The following is a 27,811-nucleotide window of genomic DNA, read 5'->3' on the forward strand; positions in this document are numbered from 1 at the left end:
GATTTTGTTTCGGATGGTTCTCTGGGTTTCTTTATATTTTACTTAATTGCGGTTTTTCTAAGACCTTCTGACGTCCATCAGTTTTAGGATTACTAGATTACTAGATTAAGACATTACTTATCATTTATCAAGTAAAGTATTTGTTTTGGCCAATATATACATACATAATATGCTTTAAAATAAAAACGCTACGAATAGAAAAAAATCCTCTACTTCTGCGATTTTAACAATTTGTTAATAAAAAGTTATAAATCTTTACAAAAATTTATAAATTTAGGTAATTGACTAAAGTTATTTCTATTGTTTCAGATCCTTGATGACAGACCAACCAGATATACTCGAATTAGACTGTGGGGGAACAACTCTAATTAACTTATCAACAATTTACGCTGAAAATTACCATGTCTATTGTTCAATATTTGTATGTGTATTCGGAAGCGTGGCGAATATATTAAACATAGTGGTATTAACCAGGAAAGAGATGGCTGGTGCACCGATCAATCGTATTCTAAGCGCTCTGGCGGTGGCTGATGTGCTGTTGATGATAGAGTATATCCCTTTTGCTTACTATTACGACGATGAAAGGGGAAAGCAAAATTTTTGTTACTATGGAGCTGTTTTTACGTTATTTCATATTAACTATAGTCAAGTGCTGCATACAATTTCCGTATGTTTGACCCTGTCGTTGGCTATTTGGAGGTTCCTCGCTATTGGGTAAGTTGTATTAGGTAATTTTTATAAAAATCTTTTTCACGGGTGACTTTCTTATGACACAAATCCATGGGTGAGGTATATCAGGACCAAATTTTAAACATTAATTTTCATATTACAATTTCTTTTTAGGGAAACTTACTGATGTAACGTTGCACTACCTAAATGTACAATGTGTGTATCGATATATATTGATAGTTTACTACGAAATAACTAACACTATTATTTTTTACAAGAGTTTATTAAAAAATCATGAACGGCACAATACAAACGAAAAATATAAGAAAAAACAACATTATTACTCTATATACTTACAGTAATACAAATAAAAACTAAATATCTAAAATTAAAATTGGAAACAGAAAATCGGGAAGGTTAAATTATGTTTTAGTTTCTTCACAATCGGCACAACACGCTTTTATATGTTCCATACATAACCAGTTTTTTCCACAATTGTTTTTTTACAATACTTACACCATCCTCGTTTTCCTGGGCTGGATCATCCCGCGTCGTTTTCTAAATTCCAGAAAATTTTGCAGCAAGTAACCATGATGTAGTCGGTATTTCTCGGATCGTACTCGGATCGTACCGTTCCGAGCCGACCGGTCTGAGCCAATCTATTGCGCGCCCTCCTTAATAGGACGATAAGAGGTATGTTCGTAAGGTGGTTTACCAGGTTTATGGATCATTATTATATTAGCAATTTTTTATTGAGTTGGTACAATTTTGAGCCTTAGTGAGGCATTGAAAAGTTGTGTTATCATAAATATTTCTTTTTTTGGTAACTCTTATAAGATAGTTCCTGTTATAAGCTCATAACCTGGAGCATTTTGCTTTGATTGTTGCTAAATTTTTGTAAATAGCTTCATCTTCTTCAGCACTGACAGAGGGTAGAAGTTGAAAAACTCCTTCAAGATATTTTTCAAATGTCTCTGCTTTTTCTGAGTCCGTTCTGGCCCATGCTTGTTTCGGCTTGTTTTAATTTTCTGGTGACCTTCCAAAGTAAATAACCGGTATCTTTTGTTGATGTTAAAGTAAGCAGATGATTTTTAACGTAGGAGTTTTTGTGTTGTACTATTGTATTTTTTAGCTGTCTTGCGGCTCTATTGTAGTTTATTTTATGTTGCTGCTGCCTTGTATTTTACCACATCCTTTTTAATCGCCTCTTCTCTTTAATTTGGTTTCTGATATTGATGGTACAGTGTCTTTTATTTTGTATAGCTTTACATTCTGGAGTAGCACTTAAGGCAGCTTCTTGCAAAAGTGTAGTAAATTTGTATACTGCCATTTCAAATTTATCTTTTATTTTTAAGGAAATATTAAGGTTTATTTCTTAGTTTATTCCTTTCCTATACAGATTCCAGTCGGTCTTGTGATCGTGCAGTTTTGCTGGATGTTCCTTCTCAACAAATCTTGAATTTAGTGTCGGTATTACTGGGATATGGTCTAAAGCAAATTCATAATTAGGTGCACTATTTAGGTAGCCTTCTTCAAAGCCTTTGCTTACAAAAAAGATCAAGGCAGTGAAGGAGTTTACTGAGGTCAGTGCACCAGTAAGTAGGTATGTACCTGGATAAGTGTCTAAGAGCTGTAGTTCCTGCATCGCTTGAAAAAGAATTCTAGCTCTACCTGTTGGAGATAGTGGAGAGCCCCAACTAACATTTTTTGCATTACAGTCAGCACCGGCAAGAAATCTATTCACCTAGTGAATTAATTACCTATTAAATGTGGAAATAAAGCCTACAATCCATTTAAGACGACAAAAGGACTTCTACAAGGCTGTACTACGTCCCCTACTCTGTTTAAAATATTCTTGGAAAAGACACTCAAACCATGGAGAAGAAAGTGCGAAGGAATGGGCATACCAGTAAGAGACGAATACCTATACACCTTAAGTTTTGCCGACGATCAAGTAGTCATCGCACAAGATGAAGAAGATCTCAGCTTTATGCTCAGAAAACTAGAAGAAGAATATAAAAACAACGGAATGGAAATAAACTTAGAGAAAACCGAACAACTAAAAATCTTTTCTAACAACAGAAAACAAGGATATGAGAAACCTAGAGAAAGACGAGGCAAGACAAATAAATGGAACAGATAAATTCAAGTATTTAGGAACCATAATATCGAACCAAGGAACAACAGAAGAAGATATAAACAACAGACTGAGACAAACAAGAAACTGTATAAGACAACTAAACTCAGTGTTGTGGGATAAGAACATTACGATAAAGACAAAAAAGAGAATATATAACACCCTGACAAGAAGTATCCTGACATATGGGTCCAAAAACTGGACAATAAACAAGAGAAATAGAGGTAGAATAAGAGCAGTAGAAATGGAGTTCCTGAGGAGAAGCTGTAGACTTACAAAAAGAGACAGAATTGAAAACGCAGAGATTAAGCGGAGAATGGGAGTGCAATCAGACATAATCGACTATATAGAGGAGAAGAGACTATCCTGGTACGGCCACGTCAGAAGAGCGGACAGAGGACGCTGGATAAACAAAATCACAGAATGGAGCCCGATTGGAAGAAGAAAGAGAGGAAGACCCCGAAGGTCATTCAGAGATGAAATCGACGAGGCTATGGAGAAAAGAACCCTGCGAGATGGAGACTGGAATGACAGGGAAAATTGGAGAAAACGGTTGAGTGAAGGAAGACAGTGAAAACTGTGGAAATCCTTAGTAGTAGTAGTATTACTAAATTATTCTTTATTCGGCGGATAGTTTGGTGCAGATATGCTGCAGATATTGCTATTGGTCTAAGCCAATCTTCTATGATACTACTTGCTGCCTGCAATTTTGGCTCTTTTATGTTACCAAGGTAATGGTGTTTAATTCATTTTCTAATAATAACCGCTGCACCTACTCTAGTATGTATTTTAGCATCAGGGTGTTGTGCATTAAATATTATATATCCATTAAACTTAAGGTTGTGGTTGCTTGTGAAATATGTCTCTGACATTAGCAGTATGTCAATATTGCCATTTTTGTTCTACTATACTTTTTTTGGGTCCTACTGTAAGTAACTCACCCATTAATTTTCAGAGAAATTGCATGTTTGAGTTTCTCTTTTAGTTCTCTGATTTATGTGTAAGTTCATTTATGGTTTTTTGCTGTTTGTTTAAAGTTTGTTGAAGAAATAATTTTTTTTCTTGTAGGTACATGTTTTGTTGATTTCATCATCATCATCATCACTGGCTCGACAACCCTTTTTGGGTCTTGGCCTGTTCCAGGATTCTTCTTCATTCTGATCTGTTTCGTGCTTTTTTTCTCCAGTTTTTTATTTTTAAGGTTGTTATATCATTTTCTATTTGTTCTAAGTATCTCAGTTTCGGTCTTCCTCTTGTTCTTTTTCCTACTGGCATCTGTTTGAATATTTTGTTTGGTATTTCGCCTTCTTCCATTCTTTCTACATGTCCTATCCAACGCAGCCGTCCTATTTTAATGAATGTTATAATATCCAGATCCTGGTATATTTTGTATAGTTCAGAGTTGTATCGTCTTCGCCATATTCCGTTTTCTTTTGTGCCCTTATATATGTGTCGCAAGATTTTTCTTTCGAAGGTGGCTAACAACGTTTCCTCTCTTTTAGTGAGTGTCCAGATTTCTGAGCCATATGTGAGTACCGGTCTTATTAGGGTTTTATATATTTGGCATTTTGTCTTTCTTGCGACGTTATCTGATCTTAGGTGTCTAATTAAGCCATGGTAACATTTATTTGCAATAAATATTCACCTCTTCACTTCCTCCGTAACGTTATTATCAGACGTGACTAGGGATCCCAAGTATATAAAGTTTTTTACCCCCTCTATGTTGTATTCTCCTATTGTTATATTTTGTGGCTGCCTTATTTCTGCGTTTTTACTTACCTGCATATATTTTGTTTTGGTCTGATTGATTTTAAGACCACTATTTTGTGCAGCTCGTTCTATTTGGTTGTATGCCTCTATCATTTCTCTTCTTGATCTTGCGATTATGTCAACATCATCTGCAAATGCTAGTATTTGCACGCTTTTATTAATGATTGTTCCTCGTGTATTGACTGTTGTGTCCCTCAGTATTTTCTCGAGTACGATGTTAAACAAGATGCATGATAGAGCGTCTCCCTGGCGTAGTCCCTTTTTCACATCTATTGTTTCCGTTAATTCATTTTGTATCCGGATTCTACTTTCTACTTTTAGAGATTCTTTTATCAGTTCTATTAGTTGTGTTGGTATATTAAATTTTTGCATTGCTTTTATTAAGAATTCTCGGTTTATATTGTCATATGCGCTTTCAAAGTCTATGAAGAGATGATGTGTGTCGATGTTATATTCACTTGTTTTTTCGAGGATCTGTCGCAGAACAAATATCTGGTCTATTGTTGACTTCTGTCTACAGAAGCCACTTTGGTATTTGCCAACTATTTTTTCAGCGTGTGGTCTAAGTCTTTCATAAATGACATTGGACATTATTTTGTATGCTGCATTCAGCAGCGTGATTCCACGGTAGTTTCCACATTCTAACTGATTTCCTTTTTTATGTAATGGTACAATAATACCGCTATTCCACTCCGTTGGTAGCTGTTTATTCGACCATATCTTTGTTATCAATTCATGTATTGTTTTTTGTAGTGCGTCTCCTCCTTCCTTTAGTAACTCCGATGCTATTTGGTCCGATCCCGGTGCTTTATTGTTTTTTAATTTTTCTACTGCTGCTCTAATCTCGGCTATTGTTGATGGAGTCTTTTCTCTGTTGTCTGCTTGATCTAATGGTATGTCAGGGGTCGTCTCTCTCTGATCTCCTTCAAACGTTTCCGTAAAATGTTCTGTCCATCTACTTAGTATCTCTTGCTGTTCTGTCAATATATTACCTTCCTTATCTCTACACATCGTTGTTCTCGGTTTGAAGTCTTTTCTGCTTTTGTTTAGTCTCTGATAAAATTTTCTTGTCTCTGTTGATTTACTTAGTTCTTGTAGTTCTTGAAGTTCTTTGTTCATATATTCTCTCTTTTTTCTTCGGTGAGTTTTCTTTTCTTCTTTGCGTAGTCGTTTATATTCTTCCTCTGCTTGTCGGGTTCTGTGCCCCTGTTGCATCAGTAAATATGCTCTGTTTTTTTTGTCTGTGATGATCTGACATTCTTCGTCAAACCAGTCATTCGTTCTTGTTTTTCTTTCTCTACCTTTTATGCCTAGTACTTCTTTAGCTGCCTCTTTTATGATGTCTCTGCATTCTTCCCACTCTTTATTTAGGTTTTCATGTGTTATTCTGTTTTCTAGTTTGTTGTTTATCTTTTCTTTATACTCTTTATTTTTGTTTGTTTCTTTGAGTCTTTCTACCTTGTATCGTTCATGTTTAGAGCCTCTTTCCTTTTTGATGTTTGAAATTCTAGCCCTTACCCTACTTTCGACCAGGTAGTGATCAGAATCCGCTTTTGCCCCTCTTCTGGTGCGGACGTTTATTATATTCGATTGGTGTCTCGAGTCTACAATAACATGATCTATCATATTTACTGTAAGTCCATCCGGGGATTTCCAGGTACCTTTGTGTATATCTTTGCGAGCGAAGTACGTGCTGGCAATCACCATGTTAAGTGATCTTGCTAGGTTTATTAACCTATTGCCATTGCCATTTGATTGCTCATGGAGACTGTGCCTACCTATTGTGGGTTGGAATTGCTGTTCTTTTTCAACTTTGGCGTTTAGGTCTCCATAGATTATTTTTATATCATTTTTTGGGCATAACTGATATGCGGACTCTAATTCGTCATAAAACTCTTCTTTAATTTTCTCTTCTTTTTCTTCTGTCGGGGCATGCGCATTAATTAGACTGTAGTTAAAGAAACAACCTTTAACTCTTAAAATGCACATTCTTGGACTAATGGCTCTGAAATCTCTTATAGTATGCTTTACTCTCTTGTTTACTATGAATCCTGTGCCCAAGACGTGATCTTTAGGATCGCAGCTGTAGAAAATCGTATGGTTTCTTTTTTCCATTACATTGTTTCCAATCCACCTCATTTCTTGTATGGCAGTTATGTCTATTTTGTATCTGTCTAGTTCATTTGGGAGATTTTGGAGAGCTCCCAATCTATATAAGGTACGAATATTCCATGTCGCAACCCTCAAATCGTGTTCCTTTTTCTCGCACAGTCGTCGTCGTTTGATCAGTCCGGCTTTTCTTCCTTGAACGTTCATAACTCATGGTTTTTCTAGGAGAAGGTAGTTAACCTTCAGCCCAACCCCCTATTCGTCGGAGGACCAAGACTCCCTTCTTCGTCAGCCCTGACCTCACCTTCCACTGGGGGTTGGTTACCCAATCTCCAGTGGGGTTGCTCAGGTTACCGGCGTGTACCGCCTTGGAGGTGAAGATAGGAATTGAGTAGGATAGGCTAAGTGATGATAACAGGATACGGCATCATGTATTGCGCCTCACTACCCCCTTTACACACCATTTTGTTGATTTAGGATATAAAAAGATAACATTTGTAAGTATATTGTTTGATGCAGCTTGTACATAATTTAATCCAGTTGTGGATTGGGGAGGGCTTGACGTAGGCTTAATACCAATATTTTGCTGTGATGTAGATGGATAAATTGATTTGGTTCTTTGGATTTTATTTTCACTATTACTGTTTGTATTTTTTTAAAATCTCTTATTTCATAGTCTCAGCAAACAGTCTAGTTGAGTCAAACTCAACATAGACTTGACATCCTTTATAATTTGTAGTATGTGCGCCTCCACATTAAATAAATTTTGCTGGTTTTACGTCAGCAGTCACATATATCATTTTTTTTTTCTACATATGTGAAGAAGAGATCTCGTGGTTCGTTTGTTGTTCGATTTTTTTAAAGTTGCTCGAGTAATATTTTGGTATGAATTTCCTTTCTTTGTAACTACGGATAAAATACTTTGTAATTGTTTAATTTTTTCAACGAATTGTTATTTTTAAATAATCCTTTAGTATTATTTTATAATAAAGAAAGAATAGGTTTATAAGTTTCAAAAATAGAGTTTTTGATTATTGACATTATTTTTGTTATTTTTGTCCCCTGTACAAGTAAAATACTGTCTCATACATGTACAAGTTACGACATTGTTTGTTCAATAGTTAACTGAAATGTTGGTTACTTCACCAAAGTAAGTTCCAGACTAAGGAACAATACTATATAACATTGTTACATAATCTTGCTTTGAAACTTTTGTTTAAAATACAGTCGCATGCAGACCTTAGTTCAGTTTGGATGGATGCAGAAAACCAACTACTTGCAGCAGCGGCGTGCGTAATTTTGTTAACCAAGAAAAACAATTCAACAATAGCAAACATGGCTCCACCATTTCACATAGGAACTACATATTGTTGCCATAAATCAATGGTTTCTTCGAACACATGTAAAAATGCTTTCTAGATATTGGGTATAACTTAACAAAGATATTCAGGAAACATGTTTCAAACCTAGTGTCAATAAAGACATAGTTTACAATATAAATAAGTAAATAAGATAAGTAAGGATTATAATTCCACATATATTGTACAGACTCATCAATATCTGTCTAGAAGAATTATTCCACATAAAAATAGTATAAAAAACTATTAACTACTTCGTGTCAGACCGTCATTCGGCAAGTCGGCTCCTATATCGATACCCTAATGCTGATAGGTCGTAACCCAATTTTAGAAAATTTTACAAGAGGCACAAAAAACTGTATAGCATAATTATAAAAGATTGTTTGTGTAATGTTTTCTTAAATAAATAATTATGTAATGGCTACTAAGTGAGTTTATTGTAAAAATATAAATATGTTTAATTTTGACCAGGGTACTAAGGGATACGACATATTGTAACCAACGTCATGGCGGCTTACGAGTATATCGAACTCTTAGAAAATGTAGTAAGTTATTATAACTCAAGGTGTTCTCATAAAAGTGTGGTTTACGTCATTTTAAATCATAATCCTTATTTTTTTATTTTTAATAATTTCAAATAAAAACAGATACAAATGTGTGTTTACTTTAAATAAAATGTAGCAAACTAAGCGAATACCATTTAAACAACGTTACAGTTAACATTTTTAGGAATAATTAAAATAAAATAACTAAATAATAAGTTTAAATCTTGGCTTTCTTTTTTTGATTTTTGTTATTGTCTTTGGTGATTAAGTCTTCGTGAGGCAGCGTATCATAGAAGTAGTGCACATCTGCAGGTAATACAGACTTTAGATCTTGAAGGTCCTTCCATTTCTGTGTGGTTATTTTTAATCTATTCGAATAAAGTTAATCGTAAATCAAATCGTGATTGACGGTGTTCTTTCTCTGAGGAAGGAGTTCATATTTTTGATCATGGGCCACTTTGTATAATATATCCCCATTTGGTAGGTATTTTAAGCCTCTAAGATCTGTTACCTTCAAATCTCCTTTTGATTTACCTGGACGAATTGAGCTGTAGCGAAAGTTTTTAGAGTCATTGTAGTTTAGAAAAAAAGTGTGGGTGAGATAGGATACTTCCAAAGGTGCAGGATTCTTCCAGTCTTCTGATATTACCGAAATATAGTCTGAGGGTAGGAATATTTGCCGATTTTTTAGTCTTCGTTCAATTAGACTGTGGGTAGAGTCACACTCCATCTAAGTATGGCCTCTTTCTAGAAATTTTTGCTCAATCTCGACTTCATACTTGGAAGCTAAAACCGATAAACCATTCGCAAGGACGACATTCCTATTCTGATAACCACAGCCGTCCGAGAATATTATAACATTTTTCCTTTCAAAGGTCAAATATTGTTCTAGATGTTTTATTAAACACATAGTGAATACAGATGAATCAAGGTCTGCCTCAGTCTCATTCCAAACGAAATTCATGCTGCGATGGTTTTCCAAGTTATATACTGTAAAGTTATGTACTTGTAGCTTTATTTTATAGTACAAAGAACTAGCCTGTAACACTGGACACAATTTGACTGCCTGCACATCAACGACAAAACAGTAAATTTCTTTATGGATGGCTCTGGTTTTATCGGTTTCTTTTTCGACGCGTGCTAGGTCTTTTGCTCTAATGTGGGATACGTATTGTTCATCTGTAACCTGTTTCATCTTGTAAGATGAACATATATCACATTGGTCCTTGCGTGGTTTAAACAATGCTAAATTCATTTCTTCAAATTCTGTAGAGAATTTACAATTTGATAATGGTACCTCCCTGTCATTACATTGTTCTTTATAAAGATTATATACTTCAGTTTTCAATTTGAAATTATGTTCCAGGTATAACTTTTCAGTAGACTTGCGGCAATAGTGGCTCTCTATTTTAGGCAGCCTATTCAGAAACTCTCGTAAATTCTGTACTCGCAAAATGTCCTGTTTTGCTTTTGGTGTAGACTCTCTTTTTTCTTTGATCCTTGTTTGCATCATATCACAACTTTCTAGAAATCCATCTTTTCGTGCCGCACTTACCCAGTTTTGTACCATCTTTTCTCTTACTCCTAGTGTGTTAAGAAACATCAATTTGCAGACTTGTAATTTATCGCCTTTTACTGTCAGAAAGTATTCGTAGGTACCACTTCGCCTGGAAGGTCCATCTACATAACATCTTTTTTTCTCCTTGTATGTAACCATATGAACGAAGAACATCCTTTTTTGTTTCCAGGACATTTCCCAAAATTTTTTCAAAAAAAAGAAATAAAAATATTTCTTTTCTTAAGTTTTCTGATATTGTTTGGCAAAAGTGAGTCGGCGCGGTAGCGCAAAACTTCGAGACACAGGCTGGCTTCATTTTACGTTCAGGGCGTAGAATATCATGTTTCACAATGTTTTGTAGCCTTCTATAACCAGTATATTCCCTTCCTAACATTCTTGACTGTTTTGTCTTGTTTTTATCCCAGTTCTCCGGATTCGCAACTTTGCGCCTTTTCATTAATCGGACTTCTTGATCTTCTGAATCTTCGATGTTTTCTTTGAGCCTCTCACTTTCTAAGTCAATATCTTCGGGTTCTTGTACATTTCTTTGATCGCCCAGCTCTGCGTCATTAGCTTCTTCTGATCCTTTATCTTGTAAGTGTTCATTATTGATTTCTATCTCGTGTTGTTCGTTGTCTAAATTTTCATTGTCAGTTTTTCTTTTGGATCCTTGATCTTCATTTTTATAATGGGAAAATCAATGACTTACCTATTTTATAGCTGATTTATAAACTAATTTTAAAGGTCAAACGAATTACTACCAACACGCTTTGCCATTCAAGCTACACTGTGGGATAAGATGAGTTGGAAGTAAACAAACAACGCAAGCGGGTTAGGACTTGTTAGAAATCGCGGGAATGGCCACCTTACTATTTTATTTAGGTTACGAGAATTTAACAGCATATAGGGATGCACGGTTGGTTGTCTTTGACACAAAAATATGAATTTTCAATTTTTTGTGGGTTACGATCTGTCAGCATTCATCATCAATCAGCCAATCCCGTCCACTGCTGGACATAGGCCCCCCTCAGTTCTTTCCAGTGTTCTCTACACTGGGCCGCTTGTAGCCAGTTTCCCGCTACTCTTTTTATGTCGTCGGTCCATCTAGTCGGTGGTCGTCCTCGGCTTCTTTTATAATTTCTGGGCCTCCATTCCATAATTCGTCTTGTCCATCGTCCATCTTGTGTTCTGGCTAAGTGTCCTGCCCAGTTCCACTTAAGTCTCGTGGTTCTTTCGATGACGTCTTGAACTCCTGATCTTTGCCTGATTTGTCGGTTTGTTATGTGGTCTCGGAGGCTCACATTCAGCATTGCACGTTCCATGGCTCGTTGTGTAACTCTTAGTTTATTCGCAGATTTCTGCGTGAGTGTTAAAGTCTCTGCTCCATAAGTTTGTACAGGCAAAACACATTGGTTATAAACTTTTCGCTTGAGACACATGGGAATTGAACTTTTTAGAATATGGCTTAGTTTGCCAAATGCTGCCCATGTCAGGCCTATTCGCCTCTGTATTTCATTTGTTTGATTGTCTCTGTTTATTTTGATCTCGTGTCCCAGATATTTGTAAGTGTCTGTTTGTTGTATGGTATTATTGTCGATAGTTATATTTCCACTCATTACGAGATTTGTCATAAGTTTAGTTTTCTCAAAGTTTATCTTTAATCCTGCTCTTTCAGACAGACTTTTAAGCGAATGTAGCATAGAAACCGTATCCTGTAAGTTATCTGCGATTAATACGACATCATCTGCAAACCTCAGATGATTTAATCTTTCTCCATCTATATTGATGCCCATATCTTGCCATTGGGTGTTCTTAAATATTGACTCTAGAGCTGCCGTGAACAATTTTGGTGAAATATTGTCTTCTTGTGTTACTCCTCGGCCTAAGCTGAATTTTTCTGTGTCTTCCTGTAGTCGTATACTTGATGTAGCGTTCTCGTAGATGTTTTTGATTAGTGACGTGTACCTGTAATCTATTCGGCTTTGATTTAGGGCTTCCAGTACGGTTTCAAACTCTACAGTATCAAAAGCCTTCTCGTAATCGACAAATGCAAGAACCAGTGGTATGTTGTACTCGATGCATTTTTCAATTAAGATCTTTATGGTGTGCAAATGGTCATTTGTGCCATATCCTCTCCTAAAGCCTGCCTGTTCTTTGGGCTGATAGAAATCAAGTTTAGGTGTTAGTCTCTTTGTTAAGATTTTCATAAAGAGTTTATACATATGTGTCAAGAGGCTGATGGGTCTATAATTTTCTAATTTAGTAATATCACCTTTTTTGTGTAACAAGACTATCACTGCATTGTTCCAGTCTTTAGGAATCGTACCATCATTTATTAAACAGTTCGCTTACTGATTTTAATAGAATTTTTCCTCCTGCTTTTATTGCCTCAATAACGAGTCCATCGTCACCAGGCGATCGATGGTTCTTCATTTCCTTTAAAGCTGATCTTACTTCTGACACAGTAATGGGTAAAAGTATTTCCGATCCCTGATTTATGAGAGTCTTTACTCGTGTCGGTAAATTTTCTTGTGATCTTTGGCTGGTATAGAGGTCTTTATAAAACTCTCTAGTTATTTTCAGAATGTTTTGTTTATCTGTTGTTGCCTTTCCGTCTTTATCTTCTAGCTTGTATATTTCTTTTTTACTTTGTGTGAGTTCTCTTTTCATTATCTTTAAACCTTTGTTCTTTTCTACTGTTTGAGTAATTACATTAGTATTATATCTTCTTATATCTCTTCTAATATCCGCTGAAATTCTTTTATTTAGTTTTCTATATTCTTCTTTGTTTCCCTTTTCTTTCTCGCTTAGGTTTCGTCGTATTTCCATGAGAGCTTTTGTGTCTTTGCTAATCTTTTCTGTCAGCATTAGGCTATCGATATATGGATCCAAACGCTTACCGAGCGGCTTCGCGTGGTCGGCGAATTGAAAATTTTTTTAAGCTACATATTTAATTCGGACTTGAGCTATTCATACTATCATCAAAACTTCTTTCTATTTTAATACAGTGATTTATAGTACAATTATAAATTTAAGTGCGATTTTTTAGAAACTATTGGCTATTAGCTCCTTTTCCAGTAACGCTCTACTACCTAGATGTCAGTAAAAAATCTCTCTCACGTTATTTAGGTATCATGAAGTCAAGCTGCAGATTCGTACGTTTCACAATAAGGCCAATAATTTTATAAAAAAAAAAATCCGGCAATTTATAAATGTTGTAGCATTCTGATTTTCTGCAATACACCATCTTTCCCAATGTAATTTAGTTTATAGTGAGCTGTTTTAGTCCCTTGAGGTTGAAGGTACTTGACATCGGACAATTTCAAATATTTGCAACAGGAATACTCACGTAACTATATATTTTCTAACAAATTCATAAAAACCCATGAATAACTCACGCGTTAGGTTATATCAAGTAGCTTTAGAACTCTCGCTAAAAGCTACTAAAACAACCTAACATAATATAGTCGACGGCGGCCGACGAAACTTAATATTGAAAGGGGAACTATGATAGATGATCTAAGAATTCATGGACCGACGTTGCTGCACTGCCATTATTGATATTTTACTGAAGGAAAATGTTAAAACGTCGAGTTGAATGAGAGCCGCGGTAGAATTTTTGGGTTTAAGGCTGTTTTAGCAGTTAAAGCACACTGCGACTTGAAATGGGCATATCACTTACTTTTCTACAGTTGTTTCGATCTTTACTCAATGGCGCCGGCCGACGGGTAGTTTAATGACAACAAATGCATTATTCTCCATATTAATATATCAAAAACTCATTTTCGATAGCTTGTCTATATTTATCAATTTTTAATAGCTTCCACAAGAAAACAATACCAGAAAACAACGCAATACAGGCATAGTTAAACACATTGAAGGCCTGATTTTGACTACCATTGAAGATAAATTACGAAGATGCAAAATATATATGCAAGAATTATTCGAAGATGCAGCGAAAAGTCCGACTAAAATAAACAATCCCTACGGCCCAAAAATAATAAACGAAGTAGTAACTAAGACCATTAAGCGGATTAAAGATGGGAAATCACCAGGATCTGATAAGGTGCATGGTAAAATTTTAAAGCTATTAGAGGCACACCAAATCACAGCTCTTACGAAGCTATTCAACAACATCTACGAGACTGGGTACTTACCAAAAGATTGGCTACTATGAATATTCATTCCACTTCCTAAAAAAGCCAACGTTAGAAAATGTGAAGAACATAGATTAATTAGTTTGATGGGCTATGTACTCCTTACTATAATTCACTCGCGCATATACACCAAATTAGAAGAACACCTGAGTGAAGTTCAATTTGGATTCAGAGCATGACTCGGAATGAGGGAAGCATTTTTTAGTTGGGAAGTTCTAATACAGAGAGTCAGGGATGTCAACTGCGATGTGTATGCATGTTTCATTGACCTATATCTCCAACAAAAAGCAACAGTGCGATTAGAAACTGAACTATCCGAGATCTTCACAGTCGAAAAAGGAGTTAAACAGGGTTGCATATTGTCACCGGCATTATTTAACATATACTCTGAAAACATCTTAAGAGAGGCCTTGGACGAATCAGAAGATGGGACTGCGGTAAATGGCCAACTTATAAACAATATTAGATATGCAGACGATACAGTGTTGCTGGCAAATAGTGCGTAGGGGCTCCAACGGATGATGGATAACGTTGTAGAAACATGTAACAAATACGGCCTAAAACTAAATTACAAGAAGACAAAAATATTGATCATTAGTAAGAACACATAAACGCCTAAACTACAATAGGCCATACACCTTTAGAAAAAGTGAAAAAAATATGCTATTTGGGCTACAATATTAAGAATACTTGGGATCACAGCTACGAAATAAAAACTCGTATTGAAAAAGCCAGAATCTCTTTCAACAGCTTTAGGAAGATTCCCTGCAAATTATCTGTAAGTATCAATATACGCATACAAATTCTTAGATGTTAAGTCTTTAGTGTCCTCCTCCATGGAGTAGAAAGCTGGAGCCTTATAGCAGATGCCATAAAACGGAGGCATTTGAAATGTGGTGCTACCGACGTATGTTGAGGGTCTCATATATACAACACACAAGTAACATAACTATTCTCCAGAGGCTAAGAAAGGACAAAGAAATTATTAACACCGTAAAGAACAGAAGCTTGGTTTACTTCGGCCACATCATGCGTAATAATAAATACCGACTTCTACAGTTGATTCTACAAGGCAAAATTCAGGGTAAGAGAGGGCCTGGACGTAGACGTATATCCTGCCTGGCCAATCATAGGAAATGGACTGGTCTAACGTCAACTGATCTATTTCGAGCTGCTGTGAATAGAATAAGATGGGCCAATGTGGTCGCCAACATCTCTAGAAGATAGGTACGTTTAAAAGAAGAATAGTTTCCATTGTAAACCCATTCTTTGGGAAATAAAGATTATTATAAAATCATTAGGAGAAGCGAATCAGTTTTAATCTCCATTGGCCACGCAAAGCAAACATGTCTCTTTGTCGATTTGGGTACCGGTCATTAGATCAAAAACTTGTTGGCAAAAACTATAAAAGCTTAGTTCTATTTCATTTTCGCAAGCAAACGAAAGTACCTACATCATGGAGCCGTTGCCAGTATCTGTCATGAATTTTAAACAAACAGGGTCTGACTCGTAGTGTGCAAGTAAAACGTGTGGTGTTAAATGTATTGAACTATCATTTGAACTTAAAAAATGGTGACAGCTTGATTATTACTGTGGAAAAAGTTTCGAAAATGTACGGTGTGAGTCTTCGCAAAATTTATAACATCCGCAAAGAGGCCCAGCAAGGTAAACTGAAATATGCTCGTATATGTACAGTATATTTCACTTATGAGCTTCTTGTGTATTTTATGTATATATTTTTTTCGTGGCGTATGGGGTAAACTACTTGCATTTTTTTGTATATATGTATATTTTGTATATTTGTTTTTTGTTTATTCTCTTATTTAACTCAGTTAAATTAATAAGTAAGTAAACGAAGCGCGTACGGTCCTGATTTCTCAGTCTATCGCCAAACTACCACAGACTTACAGTCCATCTAATTTACATACCGTTGTACGTCATCGGCGTCATAGTCCGTGACGTCACATGATACCAACACGAAATATTTAGGCGGTAGGTATGTTCTTTTTTAGAATCACTTTGCCGAGTATACTGGCATTACAGCCACTAGACATATTTTATTATATACGCGTAGAAATAATATTTAAAGATTTCTATTAATGGTAACTTAAAAAAAACCACAATAGTTTTTTATAAAGAATAGTTTTTATGAAGAACATTTGTTCGGAACACACTGTAACTGTAATCGAACGAAGGTGAAATTTTGGCATAAATTGGTAACACTTATTTGACAGTTACGGTGTTGACACTTTAGTTTTGTTTTTATTATTTACTATTAATTAAACTATGTTGTTATTTAAACAAGCGGCTCAAATTGTTTTTAACAAGATTATTTTTTAACTCTTGTTTTGTTTCTATTTATTTACATTAAATATTAATTTACTTTGTTGTATAATCCACTTTTGCAATAATTATGTGACCTACTTTATTTAAAATGGATTCAGGAATTTTTTATACTTTGGCAACTATGTCAACTTCGATCTCTGACGTAGATAATGACGTGCCACGGTTTGTAAATTAGATGGACTGTACTTAACACCGATGAGCGGCATCGATACGCGCCGTAAAGCCAGTACTGCATTCTAACTGTGGCTTTTACTATAGCAGTGAAGCCGAATATTTGGCTTTGTCTGCATGACTGGGTTTGTTTTTGAGTTAACTTTTAAAAGAAATGATTGATTTTCAATATCCTATTAAATTTTTTAAGGACAACCTAGGTTGCATAAAAAGCTCAAACTTATGAGATCAAACGTTCAAAAATATATTATAACTAAGGCCAATTTGAATTATTAAGAAATTATTTGAATATTTCTAAAACTAATGTTTAATTTTACACTTTATTCTAAAATTTGTTTGCTGCACAATTCACTACTAAAATTATTTTATGTATGTTGGCAACACGATTTCTTTTTGTTTATTACTGATAAGTTACCTGTCAGTTGTCACCGGTCTCTGTAGTTCTGTACACTTGTACTTGTAAAACAATAAAACTTATGTCTTACCTAATCAGGTATAGTAATAGTGTAATTATTATTAACCAGCGTAAACACGATGTACACGACTGGCAAACTTTCTTGGAATTCTCATACTAATTCATCTACATCTGCAGCAATTACTTTAAACAAAGTAAACAAATTAATAAAGCTTAAAGTAGACACTTCATACTCTACATTTCGCTACTAAACATTACAATAGTCTAGTTAAATAGGTATCTATTAAAATTTATAATATAGCAAACCCTTATTAAAATCATCTTCTTTCATTTTTATGTTTGAATCGTCACTTTCAAAAGCTTTTTCAAGCGTTAACACGCGTTTTCGGTAGGGATTCAATGAAATGAGTAATATCGAACCGTAAGTCTATTTGTTAAAACAGAGTTTCCCAAACTTATCTAAACCGCGACCCCTTTTTGCTAAAAATTTGTTCGCGACCCCCCAATTTCCCCCCACTCATTTATTCAATATTATTTGACAGAAATAGCGTGCCTAATTTACAATTATCTGATGGTTTCTCAAATTTAATTTTACTTTACTGTTTAAGTTTAAATCAAAAACAATTATTTTATTTTAATACAATTATTTTAATGACTGCGATCTGTCCCACTAGTAATTAGTAGTAGGTACTTCTGCCAGAATAGCATTTACAATAAAAATACATAATAAGAAGTCGACTGCACATTGTACACCGCGACATATTAGTTTGTGTCTACATCGCAAAACACTTCCATGATAATCGCGAAAGCGCTCGCTACTAGATGGCACTCTGGAACGTTCTCGTAGCCTCGTTTTGGCTTTATATAAGCGGCGATACGCAACGAAACGAAACCTCAGTTCGAATCCAAACAACCTATGGTGGCGAACGCAGTGTTGAGTAATGGGTAAATATTTTACGACTTACGTATTCCCGTTTACGTATTTACGTCTACGATAATTAAAAATTAAAGTTTTTAAAAAGAAGTGCAGAACCATCTACGTCTGAAAGTGGCAGTAGCAGCAATAAAAAGAAAAACAGATTCTACATTGATGAATATCTTAAATATGGTTTTACCGTTATTTCCAATTAACCACAATGTGTTATTTGTGGACAAGTCTTGTCAAAAGAAAGCATGAAGCCATCAAAGTTACTTCGACATTTAAATAGCAAACATCCAGATAAAAAAGAGAAGCCCGTAGAATTCTTTGAAAGAAAGCTGAACGTCCTTTACAAACAGCAAAACAGTTTTGCCTTGGCAACCACTACTAATGAAAAAGCATTATTAGCAAGTTATAAAGTTGCTTATCGTGTTGCCAAAACTAGTAATCCGCACACAATTGCTGAAAATCTGATTTTTCCAGCAGCTGTTGAAATGGTACATATAATGTGTGGGGAAAGAGAGGCTGCAAAATTAAATACAATACCTCTGTCAAATAATACTATCCAAAGAACAATTAGTGATATGGCAGAAGATATTCAAGCGCAAGTTGTGGAAAATCTTAATAAATGCACGTACTTCTCTCTTCAAATGGACGAATCCACAAATACATCTAACTGTGCCCAATTCATTACGTTTGTAAGATATGATACAAATAATGGCATTCAAGAAGATATTTTATTTTGTTCCCCATTGGAGACCAATACCACTGGAAAATGTTTACTCGACACTTTTGTGAAACGTACAAGTAAATATGATATTGACTGGGGTAAATGTATTACTATATGCACAGATGGCGCTAAAGCTATGACAGGACATAAATCTGGTCTTGTCGTCAAATTACAAGAAATAATGCCTAATGCCAAATGGAGACATTGTTTTTTACTTCGAGAAGCTTTTGCAAAGCTTTACCTCCTGAAATGGACTGTGTTATAAAAACCATCATTAAAGTTGTAAATTCCATTAAAGGAAAAGCTTTGCAGACCCGTATTTTTAGAAAAATTTGCGAAGACATGGGTGCTTTATTTGAAAATCTCTATCACACCGAAGTAAGGGGGCTTTCAAGGGGCAACGTTTTAAAAAGAGTATTTCACTTAAGAGCAGAGCTTTTAATGTAGTTGAAAGATGAGAAGTCCCCATATGAAAATCACTTTTCCGGTCCTATTTGGCTTCTGAAACTAGGTTTCCTTGCTGATATTTTCGAGCAATTAAATATTTTGAACAGTAACTTACAAGATTGCGACATTAATATAATTACAGCCACAGATAAAATTAAGGCGTTTCTAAGAAAAATCGATTTATGGTCGACCTCACTTGGCAAAAAACAACTCGATTCATTCCAGTGCCTTCAGGAAATTATGGAAAATGTATCCAATTAGAGTGCTACAAATTTTGAACAAGTTTTTGCTGACATGCATGTTACTTTGCTCAATTTAAAACAACAGCTCTGTGATTATTTCCCCGAAGAAGTTCAAAACAGTTACGACAGTTGCAGATGGATACTAAATCCGTTTTTAGTCGATTCCTTTCAGCATGTTGAAATACCAATAAACATGAAAGAAAAACTTATTGAAATATCAAGTGATGGAATGTTGAAGCTAAAAATTTTTTCCCAGAACTCGGACTAATTTTGGACCGAAAAGATGCCGGAATACCGCCAGTTGGCGAGTGAAGCTGTAAAATGTTTGGTTCCATTTGTAACATCATATTTGTGTGAATTAAGTTTCTGTTCTATGACTGCCATTAAAACAAGAGTTAGAAATCGTCTCGTACTTGAAAATGATATAATTGTGTGTGTCTCAAATACACAGCCTAGATTTGAAAGATTAGTTTCACAGAAACAGGCGCATAGCTCTCATTAAGATTATAATATTTGACTTTGTTTTACTCTTTTATTTTTACTGACTGTAATATTTAGTTTTATATTTCGTCTGATAATTAATTGTTAATTTCTATTTACGGCGTTGTTAAAATAAAAATACATGATCTAACAAAGTGGTGCTTTTGTCTTATTTTGGAAATGTTCGGCGACCCCCCTAGTAACTCATGGCGACCCCCCAGGGGGTCGCGACCTCCCACTTTGGGAAACACTGTGTTAAAGTATTTCTCATCCGTAGGTCGACCCGATGCACTAACGTATTCTCATTTTTGGTTTGCATTTGTCTTAATACGGCCTGTCTGGGCATCGAATTAACGATTAAATTGATGAGCAATAATAAAAAATTTGATTTATTTCGTCAAAACATTATTCCGGCTGCTACCATCAGTTTTTCTGTTTGATGGATGCAATTATTCCATATCTCTTGCAAATCCCTCAGACCACATGATTTGGATGCTATCACTACTAAACCTGTCACGTCCATTTAATGGCATAGCAGTTTTTCACAAATGCTGCACATATTTTCAATGTGGTTATATTGGCAGTGAAAGTAATCATATTGATTGATGCGCAGATTTGTGAATTACATTTTCGGCGATATATCGTTTCACCAGCCGTTTTTTCATATAAAACTAATAATTCACATTCGAGGGCATTAACAGGAAGTTAAATGTTTTATTTCAGAAAAAAATTCATAGTGCAGTCTTCTTTTATACACTGGTGGGTATTTTATGCAATTCTTTTAAATTACATAAACCATTATATATGGACATCGTTCTGAAGTTATTCTCTTTTGACAACTTAATATAATTACTATTTTTTTTGGAAATAAGCCACAATTTAACTTTAAAATACTTTTATTTTTGATGTTTCAATTTCCATTTCGTCAATCGTTTTCAAAATACAAAACATTAATAAATTAAACAAATTTTGTTTTTTGTTAGTAGGTGAAAAATTCTTCTAATAATTTAATATTATTTAACTTACTCATACTGACTATTTCACTCATCTTAAAATTTTCACATAATCTGACCAATCACAAACCAAAGACAGCTTGTGTTATCGCGAAAACACCAACTGTCTTTCAATTCTGATTGGTCTATCAGCTTCGTGTTTTCAACGACGTAACTATGGATACCGATCGCAAAGCAAAGTTTGACGTTTGCCAAAAAAATTATTGTAGCTGTATACGTCAAAATGAGTCGTTTCGGTGGTACTTCAAACGAAGTTATAAACAAAACATTGAAGAAAATATACCGAGTAATACAAGAAAATCTAAATCTTATATATGGAGACAATTTATGATGTTCTGTGTGAATCGCAACTACAAATTAGATGCAGAAAATAACAACGAAAGACTAGCATTCATTCTAAAAGACTGGGCCTTCAACATGCGAAAAATTGATGGTAGTGATTACAAGGAGAGTGTTATTATGAAACCATATGGAACACTACTGCAAAATTGCTGCAAGAAAAATATTTCTGTGAGTATCAGAGACATATTGATCTCTTCAAAGATATAACCTTTAAGGAAGCGAGAGCGGCTCTTGATAGTAAGAGAAAATTGTTGCAAACTGTACCCGATAAAAGGAAAATGAGTTCTGTCGCTATGACTTCGGATGAATATAAAAATATGTGCTTACAATGGGACGAAGACACGCCAGAGGGACTTCAAAAGAAGTTTTTTCATATAGCTGCCGTAGAATTAGCTTGGAGAGGTAACGAAGCAAGTTTTTCCATGTTACATTTTTTCAAGGAAGAGACTAACAACAAAGGCTGTTTAACAAACAGAATTGCATATAACGCGATATTCTCCAAAACCCTCCAAGGTGGTGATAAAAACTGTGGAATACTCCAAGTACATCAAGTAATAATAGCAACAATACATTGTATCCACCTAATACCGGTCATACTATTCAAAATTTTTACAATTGCACCGTTTATAATAATTATAGTCGAGAATAGTGTATTTTTTTCGTGTACAAATTATTTATTGTTATAGATAAAAAATAATTATAACAAATTATTTATAGTTATAATAAATATTTCATGATTATGACTAATTATGAATTATTCAAAAAATGGGTAGATTTGGGTTACCTAGATCAAATGTATTATTATTAAATTCCTTCCTCTCATTCTACTGAATTTTTGACCTATCACTTTGTTCATGAAATAGTCTAATAAAATACCACTCGTGATTTAATTTAGCTTATAAGTCTATCTTTTATTTCTAAATTCAACTGAGTTTCTTAAAGAAAACACCACAAGCAACTCAGTTTCGTTTAGAAGTAAATCGACAGACTTATCGCGAAAATTGAATCACTAGTGGTATTACTATTGACAATACACATTTATTATACATTTTAAAGTAGGCGACTTCAGAAAAATCATAGTCAAATTCTTCTGTTATTAGGAAAAACCAGGAAAAAACTGCATTATACTATCATGACATGGTATGTTTTTTGAAGTTATACTTCTATACGCACGGTAGGCGTTGGAAATTTGCATGAGAGTGAATCTGTGAAACCATTACATATGTAAGATAATGAGTCAGAGAGACAGAAGATATATTTTCTCTCTCTTCCTCTCTGGAGAATAAAATTGTTCCTTTTGTATTTAATATTATAAATATTATATATATATATATATATATATATATATATATATATATATATATATATATATATATATATGTATATATATATATATATATATATAATATAATATGTATTAATATTATTATTTATGTGATATGTTTTGTATTATTTAAAATTAAACGTTTATAATTATTTTAGGCTTTTGTATTTCAAAATAATCACTGTTTTACCGAGAACTGTCAATTTTGAAATCCGTGAGTGTCATGTCTAATTGGCAAATCTTTTACGTGTTTGGTTCATACGCTGGTTGTTGTGAGTTCGAATCCCAATTATGAATTTCCTTTTTTATTTTTGAAATATTTAAAAACCTTACGTTAATCTTATTAAATATATGTAATATACGCAAAAAACATAAATTTTAAAATAAAATGAAAATTTAGAACATAATCCGAGTTGTTGGTTTTTTATTTTTATCTTCGTAAAGTAAGTTTGGCAGTTTTAAATACTTATGAATATTACATTTTAATTTATATTGTATTATTATATTGAATTATGTTGCAGTGTATTTATTGTATTGAAATTTTTATATTAATAACAAAATAAACAATGAATTTTACTGCAGAGTATGTGTAAAATTTTTTTTTGCATTTAACTCCTTTTATACATATATAAAAATAAAAATATATATATTTTCATTAAAATATTGATACAATCCTTCATTTACTATACTCCTATTACAGGTCAAATGTTTATATACAGCAAACGATGCACCATATACCTATATAACTAATTATTTTTCTCTTTCTGCTCTCTCTTACCTATAGCATTACATATGTAATAATTGTGCGGATTGACTCCTATATAAATTTTTAACGGCGAACGCGTGTATAGAAGTATAACTTCTACCGGCAGTCCCACTGGACTGCCACACCCGTTTTTTTTTTACATACAGTTTACTCTCAATAAACACCAAATTCTTATTTTGTAAGTATGCTATTTAAAAACATAAATAGTGTATCCCCGATATGTAATTGACTTATTAATAGCAGTATTTTCTTTTTATTGATTTTCTCTTTTGATATGGGTAACCAGATACTACCGCATTCTGCCGAGGACTTTGCGACACAATTGGTCTCATTTAGCATAATTAGAGCCGCTTCTTTTTTTTTGTTATCTGTTTCTTTTAGAACTATACTTGAATCTTCCAATTGAAGCCTATGTTCATTTTCCTATGCGTGTTTACATATTTAAGATCTATCAAGTTCTCTATTTTTAATGTTCACTTATTCTACCATTTAATGGTCTTTAAGTTTCAGCTAAATAAAAATGATTGCATTCACAAGGTATTTTATAAATACAATTTTTGTTCTGAAGTCCGGCGCCCATATCGAATAAGCATAGACGCTTTTTGATCGATCCTGACAAATTGTGAAATTTAAATAGTAATAAAAATCGTAAAGTTCTTACACTGCACCATCATAGAGTGTTATAATGTTAGTTCATTGGGCATTGAAGAAATAAGATCTGTGAGTACACGTTTTATCATTAACCGTTTATCGGTACGTGTAACCTTACGGTAACATTGTATATTATAGCTTTTATCGGGTACTAGTTTAAAATGGTTTTAAAAAATAAGGTATTTAAATAAGTAGTCCCTAAATATTAAGCATAATCAAATATTGATATTTATATATATATATATTTATATATTTATATAAGTTCTGCAAAATAAATTTAAAAAATTACTAAACTTTTTATTATTACAACTATATTGTGACAAGAAAACAAAGCAGTTTACAAGTTTTTGTTTTGATGCAAGACTTTAAAACAGTTTTTCTCCTCAGTGAGACAGAGCCTTGCACCACATCCTTCACGACTCATTCCTTTGATGCAATACCTTGATGCACATATTTCTATTGTGGTATGTATTGGTCAATGTGCATAAGAATCTAATCTTGCTAATTCATTTGGCTGTTCAACGACTGGACATCTTATTTTTGGACAACCACCCTGGCGCAAGCTTGGTCTTCCTCTTCTGGAACCTTATTAAACTTGACATAATGCGTTTTAAATGTTCAATCTAAATTTCTTCAGAGGCACGAACTTTATGTTCAAAGCTTTACAGTCTATTTTATACAACAACCAAGCACTCGTCACTCATATGTCAAAAATATAAGCAAACATTGCAAAGTACTATCTTTTAGCTTTGTATGAAGATTTGTAAAAACATATTAATGCATTAGCCGTATCTACGCCTCCCATATGTTTATTGTACTGTTTTACAATGAAAGGGCATGCAACATATATTGTTTTGTGAAATTTTACTGTAGCTTTTTACTGCATCTACTGCTTCTATTCCATGCAATGTACTTCCTAATAATACAACTGTATTGTTAACCCATTTTACTACGATAATGCCTTTGTCTTTATCCGCCTTGTAATCGAACTTTCCTCTTTAAGACTTTTTCTGTTTCTAATGGACATCCACCAAATCTGTTTCTTCGTAATGTTCCCGAGCTATATATAGCCATTTTTTCTTTAAGTTATATAAAAAGTGGTAATGTATATGCATTATATATCCAGTATATCCAGCGAGAAAGAGGAAATAATGGAAAGGTGGAAGGAGCATTTTCAAGAGCTGTTAAACCCAGAAAAAGAACAAAACGAAGATGAAGAGATAATTCACCACACAGCAGAACAACTAGTTGAGCAACCAACATTGGAAGAAACGATAAACGTCATAAAACATCTAAAAAATAACAAAGCACCTGGCACACATGGAATAACTGCAGAACTGATAAAGAATTATAGACATGCGCTATGGAGGCGTATCCATAAACTAATCGACCGCATATGGACACTAGAAGTCATCCCAGAAGATTGGAAAGTGGGAATCATACTTCCTATGTACAAAGGGGGAGACAAACGACTCTGCAAAAATTATAGGGGCATAACAGTTTTAAATGTCATCTACAAGATATTATCAGGAATTATATACAGCCGCCTGGAATCGTTTTCGGAGGAGATTATTGGTGAATACCAATTGGGCTTCAGACCAAAGAGGTCAACTATAGACCAAATACATATGTTAAGAGGTATACATGAAAAACGTGTTGAATATAACATACCTATTTACAACTTGTATATCGATTTCAAACAGGCGTTTAATGGAGTAGATCGACAAAAGATGTTAAAGCCCTATCTATGTTAGGGATACCCAATAAGTTGGTTAAACTTATACGAATGACTCTGGAGGGTTCCAAAGCTATGGTGAGAATAGATGGAAATATGACGCAGGCCTTTGATATTGAAAATGGAGTTAGACAAGGGGATGCCTTATCAACAACACTTTTTAATCTAACTTTAGAAGCTGTTGTTAGAAAACTGGATATAAACGGCTGTATTAATACAAGATCTATGCAAATATGCGCATATGCGGATGATGTTGCCATAATAAGCCGCAACAAAAGGGTATTAAGCAAAAAAGTTATAGAACTGAAACGAGAAGCTGCTACGTTTGGTCTATATATATAAATGAAAGCAAAACAAAATATATGGAGTGCACAAAATCGAATGAACATGAGAATCTGAAGGTAGACAACCATACCTACAAATATGCCTCCACTTTTCCCTACCTAGGCTCAATAATAAATGACAACAACAACATCAGCCAAGAAATACAAGCACGGATTCCTAGCGGTAATAAGTGCTTTTATGCATACAAAGACTTAATGAAAAGTAAGTTACTGAATCGTGAGTCTAAGCTGAGAATCTACAAAACAGTAATTAGACCAGTGGTCACATATGGATGTGAAACGTGGACCCTCTCAACCACTGATGAAAATCAACTGAGAATATTTGAGCGCAAAATACTAAGGAAGATATTTGGACCAACCCAATGCAGCGACAATTCGTGGAAAATTAAAATGAACCACGAGCTGGATGAACTAATGCAGAGCGCAGATATTGTCAGATTTGTAAAGTCACAAAGACTAAACTGGCTTGGTCACCTAGAAAGAATGCCAGATAATCGAGCTGTAAAAGTAGTCCAGAGATGAAAGCCCCAAGGAAACAGAACAAGAGGAAGGCCCCGTAAAAGATGGATAGACGACGTAGAGAGGGATCTTAAAACCATGAACATCAGGCAGTGGCGAAGGAAAGTATTCGACAGGGCAGAATGGAAGAACATTGTTAAGCAGGCCAAGACTCACAAAGGGTTGTAGCGCCATCAGAAGAAGAAGAAGAAGAATGTATATGCATACAAAATAGTTGTCGAAAAATAACTGTTGACTTACTAGAAATGTGTATTGATTTTAATAAAGCTATAACAATAGCTGCACCCACACCTTATTCTATATTCTCCTTTCCTAGTGTATTAGTTGTGCCGTTTAATTCGTCTAAAGTGCTTGAACCTTGGTATGAAATAAAATCCACAATATAAAAAGACACCCCTGGATAAAAAATTTGTAACCTCATTTGTGCGGCTTGCTTTTGATATGCTGACGTAAATTTCCAGCTCACGTTCCTTAGCTTGCGTAATCAATGGAGTATTTATTTTCATTGTGAAACTTTTTAAAATTTTCTCTAACTTTTTCTAATGTTGTGGTTCGTGTTATATGTTCATTATTATTGAAATAAATAAATCTTCTCAGAAGTTTAAAACGTCTAATCGACATCAGGCTTGCAGCTTATTCGATACGTATCCCACAGGCCCAATAATCTTCATAGAAAGTAAGATATATTATACCGATTATATTGACAAAAAAACTGTCATCTAATCAGGATCAGTACAAATGCTTGTGCCTTTTATTTGAATACTATACAAATTTGTCTGCTCAATTATGAAGTCTAAAATATCTAGTGAGAACAGTTTGGTAAAATACTGCAATGGATGAAATAGTTCTTCATATATTTTGGAAGCAAACCAGTTGAATGTTATTTCTGACTTTTTCGTCTTTATAGGAGGTTAATTAGCAGATTCAGGGTCGTTTATTATAATTTCTAAAATAAAAATTGGAATAAGAGTTAGTTGCTCCTAAAGTTTTATGTATATTTTACCTTCGCTGGCAAAAAATTCTCAGAAGAATCGGAGTGTTCAGAGTCACTTGGTATTGCATCT

At 34.3% G+C, this 27,811-nt stretch overlaps 1 protein-coding gene across 4 annotated transcripts in view; it reads left to right on the forward strand.

The window, feature by feature from the left end:
• Window positions 1-27,811, forward strand: part of LOC140441207 (G-protein coupled receptor dmsr-1) — a 553,187-nt gene that overhangs the window by 500,098 nt on the left and 25,278 nt on the right. For all 4 annotated transcript variants that reach the window (XM_072531781.1, XM_072531783.1, XM_072531780.1 and 1 more), the window contains one exon: window positions 310-714. In XM_072531781.1, the coding sequence (XP_072387882.1) occupies window positions 310-714 (405 nt within the window). The remainder of the gene's footprint in view (window positions 1-309; window positions 715-27,811) is intronic.

The sequence above is a fragment of the Diabrotica undecimpunctata genome, chromosome 5, assembly GCF_040954645.1.
Source record: "Diabrotica undecimpunctata isolate CICGRU chromosome 5, icDiaUnde3, whole genome shotgun sequence".
In the NCBI taxonomy this organism is placed as follows: domain Eukaryota; kingdom Metazoa; phylum Arthropoda; class Insecta; order Coleoptera; family Chrysomelidae; genus Diabrotica; species Diabrotica undecimpunctata.